The sequence below is a fragment of the Hypomesus nipponensis genome, chromosome 7 (assembly GCF_054491055.1).
Source record: "Hypomesus nipponensis isolate SF chromosome 7, ASM5449105v1, whole genome shotgun sequence".
Classification (NCBI taxonomy): domain Eukaryota; kingdom Metazoa; phylum Chordata; class Actinopteri; order Osmeriformes; family Osmeridae; genus Hypomesus; species Hypomesus nipponensis.
This window is the reverse complement of record NC_140367.1, coordinates 17,754,963-17,778,861: the sequence shown is the minus strand read 5'-3', so window position 1 is coordinate 17,778,861 and position 23,899 is coordinate 17,754,963. Positions and strand designations below refer to the sequence as shown.

At 47.6% G+C, this 23,899-nt stretch overlaps 2 protein-coding genes across 2 annotated transcripts; one reads left to right on the top strand and one right to left on the bottom strand.

Moving 5' to 3' along the window:
- Positions 1-50: 50 nt before the first annotated feature.
- LOC146281774 (anti-Muellerian hormone-like) lies at positions 51-3,237 on the bottom strand. The gene is made up of 8 exons (XM_084702054.1): positions 3,210-3,237; positions 2,064-2,429; positions 1,797-1,970; positions 1,588-1,713; positions 1,421-1,514; positions 809-1,233; positions 428-705; positions 51-303 (listed from the first exon to the last, which is right to left on the bottom strand). The coding sequence occupies exons 1-8, from the start codon at positions 3,235-3,237 to the stop codon at positions 157-159; spliced, it is 1,638 nt and encodes a 545-aa protein (XP_084558180.1). The 3' UTR covers positions 51-156.
- Positions 3,238-10,850: 7,613 nt separating this feature from the next.
- Positions 10,851-13,134, top strand: LOC146281773 (uncharacterized). Its single transcript, XM_084701981.1, has one exon. It carries the CDS (start codon positions 10,851-10,853, stop codon positions 13,086-13,088), a length of 2,238 nt encoding a protein of 745 aa, XP_084558107.1. The 3' UTR covers positions 13,089-13,134.
- The last annotated feature ends 10,765 nt before the right edge of the window (positions 13,135-23,899 follow it).

The following is a 23,899-nucleotide window of genomic DNA, read 5'->3' as shown; positions in this document are numbered from 1 at the left end:
ATAATTACAAGAGGTCCTGATTATTTTTAAATACACTTTATTAAAACGTACTACAGAACTGAAAGCGATAATTTAGGTGGGGCGAGGGAGGGTTGGGGAGGGTTTCTTGCACTGGTGTGACCAACTCTCCTCCTCTCCACCCTCCTCTTTTCCTCTTTAGCGACAGCCACACTTCTTGGCCACCATGTTGTCCTTTATGCTGATGGTGGCTCCGTTGTTGGCATCCAGCTCCACCACTGTCAGGGGGCCGTACTCCAGGGGCACACAGCAGGGGCTTCGTCCCAGCTCCAGCCCTCTCTGCACCTGCACACAAACAGGCTGGTCAGAGCTGCACTTCCACCTTGTTCCTACACTGAGTAGGGTGGAGGGTAAGGTATAATGAACATGGTGTAAGTGTAGTGTACAGTATGCAGGGTGTGCAGGATACCTGGCTGTTGAGCAGCATGACATGGTTGTTGCCGTTGACGCCCTGCAGGATGGGAAAGTGGCAGCTGCCCTCACAGTTTTTGATGTTGGCGTGCGGCGGGTCCCTGAAGAAGCTTTCTAGGGATACGGTCAGACTGTGCAGCTGGCAGACGGAGCTCCGCTCAGGGGATGCTCGCGCCACACGCAGGCCCCGCTTCACCTCCCGCTGCCCCTGAACCATGTGCAGGGCCTTCAGCAGGAGCAGGGCCCGATACTGTCTCTCTCTGGAGCAACCCCCACCTGGGGGTGGGGACACCCCCCGTTACTGACACACACACACTCACCAAAGACAGATCAAAGACAAATACAGATCTTTATGAGCATCTTAATCAAGAATGTGGACCTTTATGCAGTTCCTCTCCTGGCCTGGGGAGGGCGCTGAGCTCCTGCAGCCTCCACAGCCTGTCCATACCGCTGAATCCAAGCTCCTCCCGCCCCAGCCGGCCCACGGCCTCCGCCAGCCGAAGCCTCAGGGTCTCCAGCAAGACGGGGGTCAGGGAAAGCTCCCCACTTTGGCCCCCCAGCAGGGCCCCCCCCTGCCCCCCCAGCACTGGCCTCCTCTGGGGGAAGGAGAACAGTGTGGGGCCAGAGGAGTTGATGAGGCAGAGGAGGAGTGCCTCACTGGAGGAGGGGCCCAGGGGGAGGGGGGGCAGGGAGTTCAGGGATGCCAGGGGGAAGGGGGCGGAGTTCTGGAGGGGCACTTGTGGGAGCACCTCAGACAGGAAGCTCTGGAGCTCACACAGGAAGCCGCATGGCTCCGGTGTCTCTCTGGGGAACACAGATGAACAACTCTGAACTCAGGAGGAATCATCAAGTCATGGTTTGGCAATTCTGCAATTCTGTGACATAATACAATTTGGATGTCGCTTTGGACAACATAATCTGCTATAAAAATGTAAATTTAATGATGAGCTGGCTTAGAAAGTGATTTAATTGTGAAACAATGAAACTTCACCTCTTTCCTGTCGCTCTATCCAATGATAACAGTAGCAGAGGGGTTGATGTTTCTCCACCAATCAGAATACTTTGTAGCTCAGACAACTTTTTCCCTGCAGAGAGAGAAGGGGTTAGAGAGGTTTAACTAGCCAAAAAAGTGGATCTGAACTTCAGATGAAGTATAGCTGAACATTGGTTCATGCCTGATTCTGTTTCCGGTGTCTTCAATGTGACAGAAACTCTCCATTTGTGGCCCCCTGAAGGCTGTCCAGTCAGAACCAGGTACTGGGTCTTCGATGACAGACACAGCGTCTGGGAGACACAGAAACATTTAAAGTCAAGACCACAATTTCCCTGGCCTGGGGGCGGGGCCTAGGAGATGGGTGGAGCCTCACTTGTGTAGGAGGTTGAAGGGCAGGGCTGGTGAAGGAGACCTCCATGTCTGAGGTTGTCATGGGAACACTGAAAGCCAGGGCAAGGACAGGATGCAGCTTCAGGAGCGGAGAGAGGGGGAGGTGAAAGTTCAACACCAGCCGTCCTCGTCCTCCTCCTCCCTTCTCCTCCAACAGCTCTGTGTGAATAAACAAAATTAAAACATGTTATTAAGATGCATGATGTGCTGAATATGAACCGAGTGAGGCCGGGTGTGTCTCCGTGGTGACCTGTTTCAGGGTGCATGACACGCAGTCTGTCTCCAGCACCAACCAGCCGTGCCAGGGCAGCGACAGGGCTCCCCTCCGACCCCGGGCACACTCCAAACCGGACCAGAGCCTCCTGGCCCCCCTGCCCCCCTCGGGGGGGCCAGCCCTCCCTTAAGGCTGAGAGCATGTGTTCCAGGGGGCCTCGTCTGGGGGCTCCAGGGTGGAGTGAGGAGGGGGCTTTATGATGGTCTGAACCTTCAACTGCAAGGGATGTGCTGACCAGAACCAGCTGCAGGGCCAGAACTAGGCAGCGGTTCAGGGTCAGCCCCCTCCAGGGACTGGCAACCTCACTCAGACTCTGGAGAGACAGGAGACGCTTGTACGACACTGGGGGAGAGAGGAGAACGGGGAGGATGGAGAGAAAGAGAGGAATCTCACTGGACTGATATTCCATTGTATGGCTGTGAAATGCAGGAGAGTGTTGTACAAGTGTTTTACTTATATGTCCTTGCCGGCTCCAAGTGTGGGCTGGGTCGTGTCCTGCAAGATAACACAGAAAGAGTCTAATTTAAGGTCTCAGAATCAGTAGCTCTTCCTGCCAATGCTGCAAAACGCGAGCCGTCTGTGTACATTAATGAACATTAACATGTAAATGCACCCAATTATAGCAAAAAAGCTAGTAGCTACTTTAACGCCCAGAATCAGATTTGTACCCAGGTTTTTTTGTGTCAGATACTTTTGTTTGTTTGTTCACACACCTAAATAGCCCTTTAAATAAAATAAAAAAATCCACCCCCACCCCCCTTTATACATCAAAACAACCTTTTGACTGACTATGGAATATATGCAAACCCACTTTGATGACATTAGGAGCACTAAGTCTACCCTATCATTCAAGTGGGGAGGGGAACCATAATATCTTTACATTTTATAACATTTTATAACCCTATAACATTCAAAACAAATGTATGTACATTTAGATATTTCTTGTATGTATCATACAGCTAAAACAGCCTGGGGTGAAAATGACCCCAAAGAACATCAATGTTACAAAATGGGTAGAAGACACTTAAAAACATATAATCATGTTAAGTCAAATCAAAAAGTCATTCAATAAGAAGCAACAATAATTATGTTAAACATGACCCCAAGAAAAGAGTGAACTACCTTTCTGGATCTTGCCTTCTCTTTGCATTGCATGAGCACCATGTAACATGTATGTGAGAATAATGTAGGCTTTAATAGGATTGAAAGATTATAGCCTTTGTTCTGAAGTGGAGTCCACCAGTACACGCCACCAGTTCTTCGAAGAATGTTCCTTGAACACATTTTTTTTAAATTAGAGTTACAACTAGGGATGCATTTGGGAACTAATGTTCTTGAACCGATCCTCAATGTCCTGTCATAAATGATGTGTGTGTGCACTGTGTTTAACTATTGTAATCACATTGTCAATAGGCCTTGGAACGAGTAAGCAGTCTCAATCACGTCAATGTAATAAAGATGAGCAGACCAAATACAATGTTGTGTGTGTTTAACATTATTGCATTATGTAACTATTAAAATAGGATACATGTAAGACAAACAATTGTACATTTTGCCATGGGTATTACATGTTTTATTTCTTGAATAAGGCTAATATGTGTACTGTCCAGCTGTCTTCAACCCTGTGTATTCCTAACTTGTTTTTTTGTAATGTTATTTATTTATTTGTACGCCACCAGGCTCCTGTATGGTCATTGACATAGTCACTGATCTGCATTTTGCACTTTTGTATTGTACTCCACCTAGGTTAGAATGGGTTATAGGGTTGAAATAGGTTTTATGTTGCATTTAGGGCTAGTATAGTGTATTATTTATTGTTATCTGTAATTTAGGACATTTTTGTATTAGGGTTAGTATAGTCGATTATTTATGTAGATAGATGTAGATTATGTTCTGTGTACTTATATGTTATGTTATGCCAGGTGCTTGCGTTGTCTTGTCTTAAGAATTTCAGTGCCCAGTCTGACCTTGTGTTGTTCTGAAAGCTATTGCTACTTATACAATAAAAGACTTGAAACTTGAAACACTATGCAATTTATGCTCATACCCATCACATTGACTAGAGGCTCTGCCCTTACTATTTGTGCTCTTACACTGCTATCTAGTGGGCACTTTACCGAACTGGGCAAAAACACTGGATACATTGTATACATTCATTCATTTAGAAGACGCTTTTATCCAAAGCGACTTCCAAGAGAGAGCCTTACAAAGTGCATAGGTCACTGATAATAACAAAAAGAGAGCCCCAAAACATTGCGAGTAGCCCAAAACATGAAGCACATATTGTAAACAACATTATTACTTAGTGATTTGCAAAACCACTGTGTGTAGTATTTCGCCAATAGTGTGAAGCTGAGAATGTGCTTATAGTTGTGAAGATCTGGTCTGCTGTTTTGCTCATTGAGGATTCGGACACTGTGGCGCGCTATGGCGAGCAGTGGCGCACTGAGGCGCGCGGTCTCTTCCAACACAACCATGCGCAAGAGCAACTCAACAATACTTTGCCAACACATTACGTGACTTAGGTCTTCTTCCTCCAGCCTCGTTGTATGTCTCGTATTGTGGGTGTGAATGTATATATATGTAACCTCTGTAACCCCACTGCACATATCTGATCACTACTTTATCAAATTCTCTGTCTCTCTCCCTCCAACTCCTCCTACCTCCCCTCCCCTCGTAACTTTCCGGCGCAACCTCCGCTCCCTATCCCCCTCCCATTTCTCCTCTGTTGTAACATCCTCCATCCCTCCCATTGACGAGTTCTCGTCCTACCCCACTAACACTGCCACCGACACCCTGTTAACCACGTTAACTGCATCACTTGACTCTCTCTGTCCCCTGTCAACCAGGCCTGCACGATCTTCTCCCTCCTGCCCGTGGCTTACGGATGTTATTCGTGAAAAGCGGTCCACCCTTCGAGCAGCCGAGAGGAGATGGCGCAAGTCCAAAGACGGTCTGGACCTTGATAAGTATCACTCCCTCCTTAAATCCTTCTCTTCTCACATAACTGGTGCTAAAACCCTCTACTTTCTTAACAAAATTAACTCTGCTTCTAACCCCCACAAACTTTTCTCTACCTTCTCCACCCTTCTTAACCCACCTCCCCCACCCGCCCCCTCCACTCTGACAGCAGACGACTTCTCCTCCTTCTTTGAGGAAAAAGTCTCCGACATTAGCAGTCGGTTCCCTAAACCCACCTTTCCTACCCCCTCACCTTTCACGACTGACCCAACTAAATGTCTAAACTCTTTCTCTCCCCTGTCCGAGTCAGAGCTCTCTGACCTCATTCTCTCTCATCGCCCCACCTCCTGCCCCCTTGATCCTGTCCCCTCCCCTCTCTTTCAAACTATCTCCCCCTCTATCATAACTTTTCTGCTCCATGTCCTAAACTCCTCTCTTACCTCTGGCACCTTCCCATCTGCCTTCAAACAGGCCAGAGTTGTTCCTCTACTCAAAAAACCCTCCCTTAACCCTGCCGTCCTCCAGAACTACAGACCGGTATCACTGCTACCCTTCTTTTCTAAAACAATTGAACGTGCTGTATCTAACCAACTGTCTAACTTTCTCTCTCAGAACAACCTGCTTGACCCCAACCAATCGGGCTTCAAGACCGGCCACTCCACAGAGACTGCCCTCCTTTCAGTCACCACTGCCCTCCAGTCTGCCAGAGCGGCTTCGAGGTCATCCGTCATCATTCTGCTGGACCTTTCTGCAGCGTTTGACACGGTTAACCACCAGATCCTGCTCTACAGACTTGGAGAGATGGGCATCACTGGCACTGCACTCCAGTGGATCTCATCCTACCTCTCGGGAAGATCCTACCAGGTCTCCTGGGGAGGCAAACTGTCAGACCCCCGCCAGCTCTCCACCGGTGTCCCACAGGGCTCCGTCCTTGGACCCCTCCTCTTCTCTCTGTACACCACCTCACTTGGACCAATCATCACCTCCCATGGCTTCTCCTACCACTGCTACGCTGACGACACCCAGCTGTACCTGTCGTTCCCCCCGACCGATCCGGGGATCTCTGCTAGGATTGAGGCCTGCCTCGCAGACATCTCCGCCTGGATGACCGAGCACCACCTCCAGCTGAACCTCGCCAAAACAGAACTTCTCATCATCCCGGCTAAACCCTCCATCTCCCACGACCTGTCAATCACCCTGGGATCTGCGACGGTGACCTCCTCATCCTCTGCCAGGAACCTTGGGGTTACAATGGATGACGAGCTCTCCTTCACGGCCCACATCGCCGCAGTCTCCCGGTCTTGTAGATTCACCCTCTACAACATCCGAAAGATCAGGAGATACCTGTCTGAGCACTCCACCCAGCTGCTAGTCCAAGCACTGGTCCTCTCCAAGTTGGACTACTGCAACTCGCTGCTCGCTGGTCTCCCAGCATGTGCAACCCGCCCTCTTCAGAGGATTCAGAATGCAGCGGCCCGCCTGGTCTACAATCTACCCAGACGCTCCCATGTTACCCCGCTCCTCATCTCCCTCCACTGGCTACCCATCAACGCCCGTATCAGATTCAAGACCCTGGTACTGACCTTCCGAGCAGTGAACGGGACTGCACCCATCTACATCAAGTCTCTCCTGCAACCTTACACCCCCACCCGTCACCTACGGTCTTCTTCAGACAACCGCCTGGTGGTCCCACCGCTCAAGACTGCCCGGTCCCAACACAAGCTCTTCTCCTGCCTGGCGCCCCAATGGTGGAACCAGCTCCCCACCTCCATCAGGGACACTGACTGTCTCCCCACCTTCAAGAAAAGGCTCAAGACGCACTTGTTCCGGGAGTACAACGGCACTTAAGAATGCTTGGCTGGATTTGTTAGTTTCCTCCAGGATCACTACGACTCTTATTGAGTGACTTGTTGCTATTGTAGGTTAGATATAACGAAGTTAAGTCTTGTACTTGCTGTGTAATATTTTACTGTTGATTGTTCTTTTACAGGTACAGTCCTGCACTTTTATGGTTCATGTTGTTTTATTTGTAACTTGTATAACTACATGCTCTTATGGGTCTTCCCTTTTGGCACTTGTTTAGCTTTTTCACAATGTATGCTTCATGTTTTGGCTGCTTGCAATGTTTGGGACTATCTCGTTGTTATGTTCAGTGACCTATGCTCTTTTGTAAAGCTCTCTCTTGGAAGTCGCTTTGGATAAAAGCGTCTGCTAAATGAATAAATGTAAATGTAAATGTAAAGCCACACGCCATGAAATGAACCCCTATGAATTGACTCCCCTCTGGCCACTTTTATTGGAGGAGGTCATTTGGTCATGGCTGTAAATATGTCCTTGTGTTTGTTATGTTGATATTATTTGTATTGTTTTTGTTGTTATCAAGTATTGTCTATATCTGTTTATGGGTTTTATTCTTGTTGAAACTGAGGCAGGAGATATATTCATTGGTTGGGAAATTACTGCTTAAGTGCCTGAGGGCTATTGCACGAAACCAGGATAAGGGATTAAGTCGGGATATTCAAGTTATCCTGGATGAATTTAGCTTTGAGTTGGTTGCACGAAAGCAGGATGAATTAAACCCAGCCAAGTAACCATGGAGATTTATTCTTTGCAGCTCCTGCTCCCGAGCAGGCTAACAGCCAGGCTAAGATTAATTCTGGAGTCTCGTGTTAAATCAGCTGCCGCTCTGATCCGAAATAAACGTTTTTAACAGGTATTCCGCTGTCGTCTGAATGTGTTCTTATGTATTTTTTATTAACATGCATTACTTAAATGCTTAAACCCTACTATTGCAGTTGTTTAGAAATGGTTGATGAAGTTGCGCTTTTTCAGTTATCCTGGATTTCTTTATTCTACTTTTGTACAATAGCCCCCTGGATTGTTTGTATTTGATCTGAATAAAAAAAAAGGCGAAGTAAACACTAAAGTCACATGTGTTCCGGAGCCCTAGGTGACAGATTCCGATCTCACCAAAATAGGTGTGGCCTATAGCGTAAGATTTAGGAATATGCGTTAATGTAAAAATTACGTTTATCTTGACCACAGATGCAAAAACGTTAACTGGTCAGTAGGCTAAATTTCCGACCATTTGAATTCCTTGCCGTTGCACTCTAGCCTAGTAGGCCTATATTTTTTTACTGAAAAGAAAAAAATGACGGAACAACTTAGGGCACGTATTGAAGAATTAAAAAAACAGGCAGAGATGGAACTTGACACAATATCACGGCGACTTCTTAGACTTCGTGAGCGGTTTGGCTCCGACTTCCAGAGCAATATAATCGATGGGCCTGAAGCAGGTAGGTTAATAAGATTGAGAAATATAAAATATTATACTTGTTATTCGTTTTGATTGGTATGTTCCTGAATTAATAATAACTGGATTGGGGCCTGCAGGGACGTAGGTAATCATTCCTATAATGTTTACAGTTTTTTACAATCGCTATCACAGTTTTTTCAATACCTTTAACAATTTTTCGAAACTCTTAACGCACCAACACACCTACCACACACAATTGGCAAAACGGTTAATTTCATGCTCAAAATCACACATTGTAAACTAAACTCAAAACACTAATTGTCATAACACAAAAATATACTAAAAATGACACCATGTCTACCAAACACTAACACCCGTTCTCTTTTCACAGTAACATTCAGTCAATCATAGCACAATGTCATAAAAAACACTAACATCAGATGGAATACAGAAACTGCATTTCTCTGAGGCCACCACACATTGTAACTCCTCTCCCTCTCCCTTGCCCTTGTCCCACTCCTCTCCCTTGTCCTGGTACTTCATCTCCTTTGTGCAGGTATTACTGTACTGTATTCTTACTTTCTTCTTGTTTCTCTATATTGTTTTTTTTCCACACAAGATCAGCACAAAGAGCTCCACTTTGCAGTATATATACCATATAGTCATACGATTGAAAGAACCTCAACACCATAGTGTTTCCTAGTTGGGAATCAACTGTAATTTATAGCATTTGCATAACTTCAACCAGCTTTTTCTCAGTAGCAATGGATTAAAATACAGGGGATATATTTGTGTTTCAATTCACAATATGAACAGCTGTTTACTTTGACTTTAGCCAATAATTTAGGTTTTGAACATAGTGTTATCTGTTCTGACATACAGTGTTAAAGCATTGGTAAATTGGTCCGTAAAAATCGATTGTGTTGGTCTTGGTGGAGCTTGTGTGTAAAAGAAGTTCAAGCATTTAAAATGTGTGTTTACTCTATGCATTGTGTGTCAAAGCAACAAGAAATGTGTTAATTGTATAGCCAGCACAGGCGGATGTTCTGCTAACTGTGTCAAGAGTTTAGAAAACTTGTTAAAGGTATTGAAAAAACTGTCATAGCGATTGAAAAAAACTGTAAATAGCCTAATTCACATAGCCTACAGATTGACAAGGTTTTCTATTTGACCAACTATACGACTACTGTTTTCGAAAGTAGGCCTACATATAAGCCATAGCCTACTAATAATGTGTAATATCACGTGTGTATTATTAAACATGCCTATACTGTTACTTCCATCCACACAGCAATGCCTACCCATGATGCAGACATGCAGGTAACTAACTAGTTTTTTTTTCTTCTATTGATTGTAGTATTTGATGAGTCGTCAACGCATTTAATTCAATGAAGGAACGTGTTTACTTGCAGGGTGAAAATTCTGTTCTGGCTAGAGTGGATACGGAAAACATGAGGTATTTTTTCAGTCATGTTAACTTGGCTTTGAATTAGTAATTGTTTCCAGTGATCACAATTTAATTTACAAAATTGGAAACTATGTATCGACAAGAATAGATCAGATCTGACATTGAAAGCTATTGCTGCTTGTTGGAGAAATTAACAATGTAATGTTTTGACTACATGACTGTAGGCTTTTTTATCACCCAGGGAATGGTGAGAATGTGTTAAGACTAGAAGATGTTGGGAGTTTGTTTGTTTTAATGAGATGCAGACCATCTGCTTGACATACCTTTGTGAAGTAGCTTTTATGACATCAGGAGATCCTCTTGTTGTGTTTCACTTACGCGCAGGACGACAACGGATGCTGACCATTTGACATACACCACGACAGCTAAAGAAAACACCAGCAACCTTGCGCACCGGCGCAGTCAGTTTAACGGAGTTAAAGAATTTCTCTCTGACGAGGACGTACACATCTCTGTTCATCCAACCCGGCTGACGGCATACGAACAAGATACCTTTCTGGAGTACAGATTTGACATTGATGGTGTGGTGCTAGAGCTCCAGGACATGGCGGCTATCAAAATGCCATTAAACTATGTCTCTTTTGATAAACCGACAAAGTACAACTTGAAGCCAGCATTTCATCTGCTAAAAAAGCACGTCAGCAACAACCATGTCTACTCTGATAAGGGTTTTGCATGTCTCATGCACTGCAAAGGGATTAAACTGGCTGAATCCCAGGTAATTCACAGTAATCATTTAATTATTTGTCTTTCTTGTGCTCAATGGTGCATTCTCTCTCGCCCATTTTTTTTTTTACTTGTATGTTTGTGTGTGGTAGTTTTAAAAGCTATTACGCCCATTAGGAACTGTATGTTATTTAGCAACAGCTGAAATTGCAGGCCGGGTGACTTCATGTTCATGTTTCATGTTCTGAACACCTCACAGGGATGGAGCTTGACCGTCGCTTTGATACCCGCTGAAAGAGATGGACGTGACTGGATGAAGTTTCAGCAGAACATGGACACCGAAACACTGAAGTACTTTGTTGAAGTGCATACACAACTTACCATGTTGTTAGAAAACCTTTCATTAGACGACATGTCGCGACCCACAGTGCGGAAAAACACAATGTACGACCTGTCCAGGGTCAATGTCCTTGAACCGGACCAGGGATTTTACTTGACATTGATAGACAATGCTCTAGCCAACACAGGGAAGAACAATTCATTGAGGACCATTGTGATTTTGACCAAGTTTGGACAGAAACAAAGGTCTGACCTGAATCTTTGCCAGCTGTGTGAAGTCGCCAGGGTGAAAAGTGTTAGCATCCACACTGCTTGTGACATCCTGTCCAAGTGTGGAGATCATCATCATTTTTGGTCAAAGTACGCACTACAAAAGCTTGTAGGATTAAAGGGCAGTGTGTTCGCTGCCCTGTCCATGAGGGAAACTGTGAACTTTCAGAGCAATCTGGATGGTAAAAAAATGGACATCAGCAAGCGCCTCCAACAAATTGTAGTTTCTCCAGAACAACTGACATTCATACAGCTCTACGCAGATACTCCGCACAACAGAACACGTACATACTACTCTCATCCTGTTTCGGGGGAGATTGTTTGCTGCGGGCTTATGCACCACATGACCGCGAGGGCCATGTCAAACCGCAGCAGGGACTATTTACTTCACATGAGAGAGCACACCAGAAAGTTACAAACGCGTGTTGCCGCCAGGGTCGAAGTTGTCACGCTATGTGCAGCAAACCAGATGTGCCGTGCACTCAGTGGGAGAGACTTTTTTGATGTTCCAAAGCTGCGCGCCCTTATTGAACAGGAGCCTATGCTACTGCCTTTTGAGGAGTGTGGAGTGCCAGGAGGCAACACCTTCACCAGTTTACTGCGGGAACTGCCAACTCACCTCTGTGACACGCTACAGGCAGCCCTTGACGCAGGCCGAGGCACTGGCCGATTCACAGAGTCCTGGACTGCTTTCCAGGCCGAGATTGCTTTGGAAGTCTTCTTTTGGGGAAGGCCCTCCAGCAAGTATGACTTGGTTCTTGCTGCTAACCTGGGGCCGGCCACTGACAAGGAAAGAAGCTTAACCTGGGAAAGGGGAATCTTGGGCTTAGCTCCCGTCAACTCTGCCACTTTGGAAGACACTCCCCCTCCACTTTTGTATTGGACCAAAGATGAAAAGCAGAAGGCCCGAATTCAAAGAGTATTTGCGTTCGCGGATTACGTGGAGGCAGCTTTCCCCGTCATAGGCAAACGCCTGTTAAGAGTCGTCCTTTCAGATCTGCTGGAAAACAACAACTTGTCCCTTGAAGCATTCACCAAAAACGAACCACCCAGTTTCGGCCGTTGCACTGGCACACTCAGCACTGGTCAGCTAGTGGAACAGCTGTTAAAAGTCAAAATGTTTGCATTTCCATACACGTATGGAAGGGCGGCCGCTCTCCTGGAGGCAGCTGGTAAGCCAGTAAGAGACATCTTAGATTCCGCTTTGACTTCCCTGGCTATCACTTTTTTCCCTGCCATCAAACTGCACGACGAGACGCGCAATGTAAAGGTGAGTTGGAACAAACGGGACTACTGGAACGTGCTCGCCCCCCTGCAGAACCCGACGCCGCAAGCCAGAGCAGCTCTTTTCGAAGCAGACGTTGTGGTCGAACTGATTTCCAGAGGGCTGACCTTTGAAAAGAATTTGGCCGCCGCCAAAGAGAACGGAATGCCATGGATGCTAGCCGTGCTGGAGCGTCTGGATGGAGAGAGACGGAATCTGAGTAGGCCACAACTGGTTACTGTCTGCACTTTCCTCAGTTGTGTAGCCTTGCTGCAGCAGGGTGTTTACGTGGACTACAACAGCTTGTCCAGGCTCGAAATGGCGCTCCCCGTCACACAAGCCAGGCTCAGACTTTTGCAGATACAAAGCAAAACCATTTTACCGGGTGTAAGTAAACTGAGGATATATCGCCTAGACCACGAAATACCCTTTAAAATAACACCTCTGCAAGTGGGGCTAAGCCAGGTAAAGCCTGATGCCTGGCACGAACAACCACAACAACATCAACAGGAAGAAGACTTTGAAGACCTGCTGCGCGATGACAATCAGCAACAACAGACAGTAACCCACACGCCCAGTCTGGCCTTACCAGCTGGGTATAAAATGCGTTGGTCTTCCCAAGAACTTGACCTTGCACACCAAGCAATTCAGGCACATGGAGGAAGTGCATCAATAGCAGCATACAAGCTCTACGTCGACCTTTGCATCAATGCCAGAACACCCACACGCACTCATGATGCCTTTAAAAAGAAAGCAATCACTTTTCGGACATTCTGATGAGGCAATAGACAATATTTCAAATTGCTTCCTTAAAACTCTTTAAAATGGGTCATGTTGTGTGTACATCCTGTGAATTGTGTTTTTTTTTTTGTTGAGGTGAATATGGACATGTTATTGTCTTAAAAAGCTTGGGCTGAAAATGTGGACATTTGACCCTACAGTTACAGTCCATTCAGGCTGTTTCAAAACTGTTAAACTAAAGTCTAATCTAATCGAATATACTTGTGTTGTGATCACTGTGTGAAGATTTTGGAAAAAGTGACATAAATGTTGAGAAATGTGTCCTAGCGTGTGTCCTTGTGTTGTTCTGTGTACATGACAAATAAAAGCTCAGCATAGATGTAAATTATGTTCTGTGTACTTATATGTTATGTTATGCCAGGTGCTTGCGTTGTCTTGTCTTAAGAATTTCAGTGCCCAGTCTAACCTTGTGTTGATCTGTGTACCTGACAAAAAGACTGACTAAAATACTTGAACATAGCGACAGTAAAAAAAAAACTGTCATTGTGCATGCTATGTGAGGATCCTATGTGCAGGAGAGGAGGACATGGACAAGGAGCTGGGGTTAGGGCTAGCATGACAGGAGACATATCTCAGGACAGGAGCTGGGGACGGAATCGAGAATAATCTCCATATTAAATGTTTGTATTATTGTTAATTTTTATTAAAAGTTACATACAATGAAATTATTATAAGGGAAAAGCACCACCTCTGCACAGGGTCTATTCATACACGTTGATATAATCCGCAATGCTAGCCGGTTTTGTTTCTAGTGACGGGGTGTTCACGGAAGGGAGTTTATAGGTGCGCTCGACTTTATGCAGTGCCGGCATCGCCTGCAGCCCGGCTGACTTGAAGCAGCCAATGGCATTCTCAGCTTCAAGGCAGTTGGCTGCAGCTGGCTGTCGGCGCCGCCGGTGCTGCATGAAGTCGAACGCGCCTATTGTTTGGGACCGGACGAACCGGAACTTGAAAGATGGCGCGGTCCATTTAGCGCTCTCGCTTGCCTCACTGAGCACTTTTCCGGTATCCACTATAAGTCTATGGGAGGAACTGACCAATCAAAGAGTTCACCTCCAAAAAGTGGTTTATATTATCTTAAAAAATAAAAGCCCACGACGAACAGATACCCCCGCTTTGACATGGAAGTTACTCTGAAATGAACACGCCATTTCGTCCTCGAGCAAATTACATGCACTAATGATGAGGGATAGTGTTTATACAATCGAGCCTTTATTCTATTGAGGGCCAATGGGCTCGCAATGTGTAAACGAGTGCCATTCAAAGGAGTGCCATGCTCGTGGGCTATCCCTTACCCCAAGCCCCAAGCCCCAAGCCCCAAGCCCCAAGCCCCAAGCCCCAAGCCCCAAGCCCCGTCCTCAAGCTCCCATGAAAGACCGCCATGTATATTCCACTTCAGAGGGGCTTTGGGAGTCTGACAAAGAGTGGCCGTACAGGTGTGCCCCTCGGGTATTATCACGGTGAGATGAACAGTGACCAGTGCAAAATCATCACGCCACGCCTAGCGCCTTGGCCTGTCCGAGGGGGGCCAATCGGGGGACAAACGCCCACACAACGCATGCCCACGGAAAGCTGGAGGCCTGCTGAATGCAGGGAGATCGCCCGCGCGCGCCTCTCAGACTCGTAGCAAGCACGAGGGCTTCACCAGACGCCCGAGGCCACAACCGTTGACCTAGTGCTCGACTTTGACTGTCGCAGTGGCTTTTTTTGTCCACAGGGTGGCGCAAAGTTTCAAAACCCTGTAACGTCCGTGCACTGTCTTGACATTTTCTGGGCGGTGTCAAAGTGCCTCGACCAATGGGCTAGCGGTATGTAAACGAGTGCCATGCAAATGAGTGCCATGCTCGTGGGCTCTCCCTTACCTAACCCTAACCCTAACCCTAACCCTAACCCTAACCCTAACCCATAACCCCAAGCTCCCCAAACCACCGACCCAATTCTAACACCAACACTGCGGGAAGGTGATGGTGTGTACCACCCCGCCCACGCAAACTCTCTGGGTGACAACTATTTTCAAGGAAGGAAGGGACAAGGGAAAGTGAAAGAGTTTTTAATTTTTTTATTTTATTTTGACTTATGTGGCACAGCACAGTATACGCTCAACCATCAGCAATCACCTATAGGGCCCAAACCCAGCACTAACCCCAAGTCCTCTACCTGTCTAACCCTAACCCCCCGCGTGCTCCCCCTCGTCCCCGATCCTGAACGCAACAAACCCCACCCCTGGCCTAACCCCAAGTCCTCTACCTGTCTAACCCTAACCCCCCGCGTGCTCCCCCTCGTCCCCGATCCTGAACGCAACAAACCCCACCCCTGGCCTAACCCCAAGTCCTCTACCTGTCTAACCCTGTGTTCTCCCCTCCTCTGGCCTAACCCCAAGTCCTCTACCTGTCTAACCCTAACCCCCCGCGTGCTCCCCCTCGTCCCCGATCCTGAACGCAACAAACCCCACCCCTGGCCTAACCCCAAGTCCTCTACCTGTCTAACCCTAAACCCCCGCGTGCTCCCCCTCGTCCCCGATCCTGAACGCAACAAACCCCACCCCTGGCCTAACCCCAAGTCCTCTACCTGTCTAACCCTGTGTTCTCCCCTCCTCTGGCCTAACCCCAAGTCCTCTTCCCTCTCTAACCCTAAACCCCCGCGTGCTCCCCCTCGTCCGCGATCCTGAACGCAACAAACCCCACCCCTGGCCTAACCCCAAGTCCTCTACCTGTCTAACCCTGTGTCCTCCCCTCCTCTGGTTCTGCAGCAATGAAACACAAAGGTGCTTCTGATAGCAAACCTTTGTGGACCGGCAGCTGCGATTTATCAGACCCCGCTTCTCCAATTCCAGCCACAGCAGGATACCTCGGGTCTCACTCTTGCGCTTGGACACAAAGTTCAAGATGGCGAAGTCTTCCTCTGACGTGTTGCCAAAGCGCCGCGCACTCCTGCTCCACCCCGGCTTCTGTCCCGACTGGCCATCCCGTCTACAAGACATTGTCGGGGTTAGACCTGAGGACGCTAGGTTAAAGGATTGGAACAGAACACAAGCCATTAGTTTACAGGGGAATGCAAAATCCTTTTACAACAGTTATGACAACGCCTTGCAACAATATCTGCATTGCCCCAAACCCTATGTAGGCCTACATGCACGCTCATGATGCACCTGCAAAAAAAACACACAATCACCGTCTACACAGTACCCATTTATCTGTAACTTTGTATACGTTTATGCTGGTGCGCAGCGCGGGAAAGGGGAATACACTTGTTTCTCACCTAACATATCAAAGGGTTACTGTTTTGAGCATCTCTCTCTGTGTGTGTGTGTCTGTGTGTGTCTGTGTGTGTCTGTGTGTGTGTGTGTGTGTGTGTGTGTGTTTAGCATTGATTTAGCAGCTCAAACAATGGTAAAGATGTCCAAAAATGGCACTCACCTACACACTAAAAAACGTTGCAACAACACTTACCTTGATCTCCAAATATTTGGCACCCACCTACCTACCTACCTGCAGACACTGTTAGTGTTTGAATAAATATATATATATATATATATGTGTGTGTGTGTGTGAACCTTCTCCTATGTGTATGTTACTTCTTGTACATCACTTACCTTGTGTATTACTTACCTGCGTTGGCGTTCATAGTTTCAGGACATCCCAACAGGTAACAACGATGACGAGGGCTCCTGGTCCTTTTTTAAAATGTGGTTCCCGTTGATTTTCTTCTGCATTCCAACCTAGAGAACCAAAGATGTGATTAGATTCAACTTTATTGTCATTACACAAGTACAGGTACAAGGCAACCAAATGTAGTTTAGGTCTGGCCAGAAGTAAGTGCAGGTGTTGTGCAATAAAGTATGGACAGAAGCTATCCTTAAAAAAAAAAAAAAGTGTCAAAGTGCAGTGGAAATTGATTGCATATTACAGTTAAAAGTACGGTGCTGAATGCAAACAGTTGGCACTGCATATGACAGTCGTCAGTGCTAAGGAGCACAATCCAGTTAAGGTGGCGCAGTGCAAGATTCGCAAGTAAACAGCTGTTACTGTAAACAGCTGTGACTGCAATAAACAGACAGTGGTTGCAAATTGACATTCCAGTAGTGCAAGTGACAAAGTGAAGGCAGACGTGTGTCGGCTGGGCGAGGGGAGTCCTGGAGGATGCTGCGAGCTCGATGCAGACAGCGTTTCCTCTGGATGTGCTCGATGGCAGGTAGTGGAGTCCCTACAAGAACGGAAAATTCATCACAAACCCCCACAGTCACACATCAGCTCCGGTTCCGGGCAGTCTCACTTCACAAACCTCCAATGTGGTTTACGTCATCACCTGCACCCTCTGCCACAAACACTACGTTGGAGAAACCGGGGCATCGATAGACACCAGGCTGAAACAACACCAGAACAACAAACCGCCTGGCACAGCTACAAACAACACTGGTCACACACTTCCAGGAGCACCCCCTCACTCACCTACACACTAAAAAACGTTGCAACAACACTTACCTTGATCTCCAAATATGTGGCACCTACCTTTCCCTGCAGACACGTGATTTACACACTCGTCCATCGCCACAGAGCACCTGCAAAAGAAAAGCAAACACACAATTTCACAACGCATCCATTTGCATTCCTGCCTTTTTCACTTGCCTTCCTATTTTTGTTGACCTGGTACGCTGCTGCCACTGCCAAGGACAAGAGCAGGCTGCAGCGTGTCATCCGCACTGCAGAGAAGGTGATTGGCTGCAATCTGCCTTCCCTCGAGAACCTGCACACATATCTCCCGTCTCTCAGTTTCCCGCACATGCACACGCGCACACACACACAAACACTGTCTAGACAGTACCCATTTATCGGTAACTTTGTATACGTTTATGCTGGTGCGCAGCGCGGGAAAGGGGAATCCACTTGTTTCTCACCTAACATATCAAAGGGTTACTGTTTTGAGCATCTCTCTCTGTGTGTGTGTGTGTGTGTGTGTGTCTCTGTGTGTCTGTGTGTGTCTGTGTGTGTCTGTGTGTGTGTCTGTGTGTGTCTGTGTGTGTCTGTGTGTGTCTGTGTGTGTGTGTGTGTGTGTTTAGCATTGATTTAGCAGCTCAAACAATGGTAACGATGTCCAAAAATGGCACTCACCTACACACTAAAAAACGTTGCAACACCACTTACCTTGATCTCCAAATATTTGGCACCCACCTACCTACCTACCTACCTGCAGACACTGTTAGTGTTTGAATAAATATATATATATATATATATATATATGTGTGTGTGTGTGAACCTTTTCCTATGTGTATGTTACTTCTTGTACATCACTTACCTTGTGTATTACTTACCTGCGTTGGCGTTCATAGTTTCAGGACATCCCAACAGGTAACAACGATGACGAGGGCTCCTGGTCCTTTTTTTCAATGTGGTTCCCGTTGATTTTCTCCTGCATTCCACCCTGGAGAACCAAAGATGAGATTAGATTCAACTTTATTGTCATTACACAAGTACAGGTACAAGGCAACCAAATGTAGTTTAGGTCTGGCCAGAAGTAAGTGCAGGTGTTGTGCAATAAAGTATGGACAGAAGCTATCCTTAAAAAAAAAAAAAAAGTGTCAAAGTGCAGTGGAAATTGATTGCATATTACAGTTAGAAGTACGGTGCTGAATGCAAACAGTTGGCACTGTATATGACAGTCGTCAGTGCAAAGGAGCACAACCCAGTTAAGGTGGCGCAGTGCAAGATTCGCAAGAAAACAGCTGTTACCTGCCTTTTTCACTTGCCTTCTTATTTTTGTTGACCTGGTACGCTGCTGCTGCTGCTGCTGCTGCCACTGCCAAGGACAAGAGCAGGCTGCAGCGTGTCATCCGCACTGCAGAGAAGGTGATTGGCTGCAATCTGCCTTCCCTCGAGAACCTGCACACATATCTCCCGTCTCTCAGTTTCCCGCACATGCACACGCGCACACACACACAAACACTGTCTAGACAGTACCCATTTATCGGTAACTTTGTATACGTTTATGCTGGTGCGCAGCGCGGGAAAGGGGAATCCACTTGTTTCTCACCTAACATATCAAAGGGTTACTGTTTTGAGCATCTCTCTGTGTGTGTGTGTGTCTGTGTGTGTCTGTGTGTGTCTGTGTCTGTGTGTGTCTGTGTGTGTGTGTGTGTGTGTGTGTGTGTGTGTCTGTCTGTCTGTCTGTCTGTCTGTCTGTCTGTCTGTCTGTCTGTCTGTCTGTCTGTCTGTCTGTCTGTCTGTCTGCTGTTCAGTAAAATATCTGCATTGCTCTAAACCCTACATAGGCCTACATGCACTAATGATGAGGGATAGTGTTTATACAATCGAGCCTTTATTCTATTGTGGGCCAATGGGCTCGCGATGTGTAAACGAGTGCCATTCAAAGGAGTGCCATGCTCGTGGGCTATCCCTTACCCCAAGCCCCAAGCCCCAAGCCCCAAGCCCCAAGCCCCAAGCCCCAAGCCCCAAGCCCCAAGCCCCAAGCCCCAAGCCCCAAGCCCCGTCCTCAAGCTCCCATGAAAGACCGCCATGTATATTCCACTTCAGAGGGGCTTTGGGAGTCTGACAAAGAGTGGCCGTACAGGTGTGCCCCTCGGGTATTATCACGGTGAGATGAACAGTGACCAGTGCAAAAACATCACGCCACGCCTAGCGCCTTGGCCTGTCCGAGGGGGGCCAATCGGGGGACAAACGCCCACACAACGCATGCCCACGGAAAGCTGGAGGCCTGCTGAATGCAGGGAGATCGCCCGCGCGCGCCTCTCAGACTCGTAGCAAGCACGAGGGCTTCACCAGACGCCCGAGGCCACAACCGTTGACCTAGTGCTCGACTTTGACTGTCGCAGTGGCTTTTTTTGTCCACAGGGTGGCGCAAAGTTTCAAAACCCTGTAACGTCCGTGCACTGTCTTGACATTTTCTGGGCGGTGTCAAAGTGCCTCGACCAATGGGCTAGCGGTATGTAAACGAGTGCCATGCAAATGAGTGCCATGCTCGTGGGCTCTCCCTTACCTACCTACCCTACCTACCTACCTACGTATGCCCACTACCCACAGGCTGGCTAGGAGGGCTAGGCTATCCCCCCAAACCCCAATGAAACCCCAATGAAACCCCACAGCTGACCGCACTGACGTCATTTGGAGCAGAAGCTTGGATTGATTGATTGATTGATTGATTGATGAATTTATGGATCGACGATTGCTTCTCTTTATCACTGATCGTTTTCTTTATCATTTTTTCTCACATGTTCACACATTAGGATAAAATGAAACGGGGGTTTTGGTCTGGCTCGCCACTTGCGAACGAAATCAATGACGACCACAGAGAGTGAACGACGCGTTCGTCTTCTTCATTTGAAGCAATGCATTTTGACCAGCCGGCCGGCCGTGCGGCGCCCCCTGCGGGACTGCAGCATATTTGTTGCAATAACACAAATCCGTAACTGGAGCGCTGGCTTTTGACTGGGGGAGACGCGCAGCACGGACTCTGGACTGTGGCGCGCTGTGGGCGCAACACGACAGCGTGCAATAGCCACTCGGCAATATGTGTATATACACTTTGCTCAACAAATCCACACTCTCACGAACAGCTAAACACGACTCACACACAAATGACTGCGGGCATTCTCCACTGTACACATTGTATGTGGGTGCATGAGCTGTGTTGCGCGCACAACGTCTTCCCATGCCGCCCTCGCCCCGCTACGGAGCTATGCACAATACATCGACTTTGCTCAGTAATGACAGCCTTTTATCAACAGCTAAACGCCAACAAAAAGACACACCCGTCACAACGGGGATGAGAAGCGCATTGCCGCAGCACAGCAATAACCCCACATTAATAACAGCAATAACCCCACATTAATAACGGTGGACCCCAAATGAATAGGGATGAACGGAGCAGCTGTCAGAAGCGGGCTGCAAAATTTACTCTGAAAATTTAGCCCGCCCACCCGCCCATGCGCCCTCTGCTCCATTTATAGAGCTCAATTGGAGGGAGGGGTTTGGCGTTTGGGGGGCTCAAAAACGTCACGACGTCACTCTGCCAAGTCATGTGACTATTTTTACACTCAACCATCGTCGCCACACAGCACCTGCTGTATCAGAACGGACACGTTACTTCAGCCCGACCCATTGTCTACCTCTACGTTCTCACCCCAGGCCAACGCCAACAGCCAAACCCTGAGCCATAACCCCAAGCTCCCCAAACCACCGACCCAATTCTAACACCAACACTGCGGGAAGGTGATGGTGTGTACCACCCCGCCCACGCAAACTCTCTGGGTGACAACTATTTTCAAGGAAGGAAGGGACAAGGGAAAGTGAAAGAGTTTTTAATTTTTTTATTTTATTTTGACTTATGTGGCACAGCACAGTATACGCTCAACCATCAGCAATCACCTATAGGGCCCAAACCCAGCACTAACCCCAAGTCCTCTACCTGTCTAACCCTAACCCCCCGCGTGCTCCCCCTCGTCCCCGATCCTGAACGCAACAAACCCCACCCCTGGCCTAACCCCAAGTCCTCTACCTGTCTAACCCTAACCCCCCGCGTGCTCCCCCTCGTCCCCGATCCTGAACGCAACAAACCCCACCCCTGGCCTAACCCCAAGTCCTCTACCTGTCTAACCCTGTGTTCTCCCCTCCTCTGGCCTAACCCCAAGTCCTCTACCTGTCTAACCCTAACCCCCCGCGTGCTCCCCCTCGTCCCCGATCCTGAACGCAACAAACCCCACCCCTGGCCTAACCCCAAGTCCTCTACCTGTCTAACCCTAACCCCCCGCGTGCTCCCCCTCGTCCCCGATCCTGAACGCAACAAACCCCACCCCTGGCCTAACCCCAAGTCCTCTACCTGTCTAACCCTGTGTTCTCCCCTCCTCTGGCCTAACCCCAAGTCCTCTTCCCTCTCTAACCCTAAACCCCCGCGTGCTCCCCCTCGTCCGCGATCCTGAACGCAACAAACCCCACCCCTGGCCTAACCCCAAGTCCTCTACCTGTCTAACCCTGTGTCCTCCCCTCCTCTGGTTCTGCAGCAATGAAACACAAAGGTGCTTCTGATAGCAAACCTTTGTGGACCGGCAGCTGCGATTTATCAGACCCCGCTTCTCCAATTCCAGCCACAGCAGGATACCTCGGGTCTCACTCTTGCGCTTGGACACAAAGTTCAAGATGGCGAAGTCTTCCTCTGACGTGTTGCCAAAGCGCCGCGCACTCCTGCTCCACCCCGGCTTCTGTCCCGACTGGCCATCCCGTCTACAAGACATTGTCGGGGTTAGACCTGAGGACGCTAGGTTAAAGGATTGGAACAGAACACAAGCCATTAGTTTACAGGGGAATGCAAAATCCTTTTACAACAGTTATGACAACGCCTTGCAACAATATCTGCATTGCCCCAAACCCTATGTAGGCCTACATGCACGCTCATGATGCACCTGCAAAAAAAACACACAATCACCGTCTACACAGTACCCATTTATCTGTAACTTTGTATACGTTTATGCTGGTGCGCAGCGCGGGAAAGGGGAATACACTTGTTTCTCACCTAACATATCAAAGGGTTACTGTTTTGAGCATCTCTCTCTGTGTGTGTGTGTCTGTGTGTGTCTGTGTGTGTCTGTGTGTGTGTGTGTGTGTGTGTGTGTGTTTAGCATTGATTTAGCAGCTCAAACAATGGTAAAGATGTCCAAAAATGGCACTCACCTACACACTAAAAAACGTTGCAACAACACTTACCTTGATCTCCAAATATTTGGCACCCACCTACCTACCTACCTGCAGACACTGTTAGTGTTTGAATAAATATATATATATATATATATGTGTGTGTGTGTGTGAACCTTCTCCTATGTGTATGTTACTTCTTGTACATCACTTACCTTGTGTATTACTTACCTGCGTTGGCGTTCATAGTTTCAGGACATCCCAACAGGTAACAACGATGACGAGGGCTCCTGGTCCTTTTTTAAAATGTGGTTCCCGTTGATTTTCTTCTGCATTCCAACCTAGAGAACCAAAGATGTGATTAGATTCAACTTTATTGTCATTACACAAGTACAGGTACAAGGCAACCAAATGTAGTTTAGGTCTGGCCAGAAGTAAGTGCAGGTGTTGTGCAATAAAGTATGGACAGAAGCTATCCTTAAAAAAAAAAAAAAAGTGTCAAAGTGCAGTGGAAATTGATTGCATATTACAGTTAAAAGTACGGTGCTGAATGCAAACAGTTGGCACTGCATATGACAGTCGTCAGTGCTAAGGAGCACAATCCAGTTAAGGTGGCGCAGTGCAAGATTCGCAAGTAAACAGCTGTTACTGTAAACAGCTGTGACTGCAATAAACAGACAGTGGTTGCAAATTGACATTCCAGTAGTGCAAGTGACAAAGTGAAGGCAGACGTGTGTCGGCTGGGCGAGGGGAGTCCTGGAGGATGCTGCGAGCTCGATGCAGACAGCGTTTCCTCTGGATGTGCTCGATGGCAGGTAGTGGAGTCCCTACAAGAACGGAAAATTCATCACAAACCCCCACAGTCACACATCAGCTCCGGTTCCGGGCAGTCTCACTTCACAAACCTCCAATGTGGTTTACGTCATCACCTGCACCCTCTGCCACAAACACTACGTTGGAGAAACCGGGGCATCGATAGACACCAGGCTGAAACAACACCAGAACAACAAACCGCCTGGCACAGCTACAAACAACACTGGTCACACACTTCCAGGAGCACCCCCTCACTCACCTACACACTAAAAAACGTTGCAACAACACTTACCTTGATCTCCAAATATGTGGCACCTACCTTTCCCTGCAGACACG

Excerpts from the sequence above, each read along its gene's own strand:
- LOC146281774 (XM_084702054.1), bottom strand. The coding sequence starts at position 3,237 with ATGCAAAGAGAAGGCAAGATCCAGAAAG. Across the intron at positions 2,430-3,209 it reads AGAAGGCAAGATCCAGAAAG|TGTCGTACAAGCGTCTCCTG; the intron begins GTAGTTCACTCT and ends TCTCTCCCCCAG. Across the intron at positions 1,714-1,796 it reads CCCTTCAACCTCCTACACAA|ACGCTGTGTCTGTCATCGAA; the intron begins GTGAGGCTCCAC and ends TGTGTCTCCCAG.
- LOC146281773 (XM_084701981.1), top strand. The coding sequence starts at position 10,851 with ATGTCGCGACCCACAGTGCGGAAAAACACAATGTACGACCTGTCCAGG.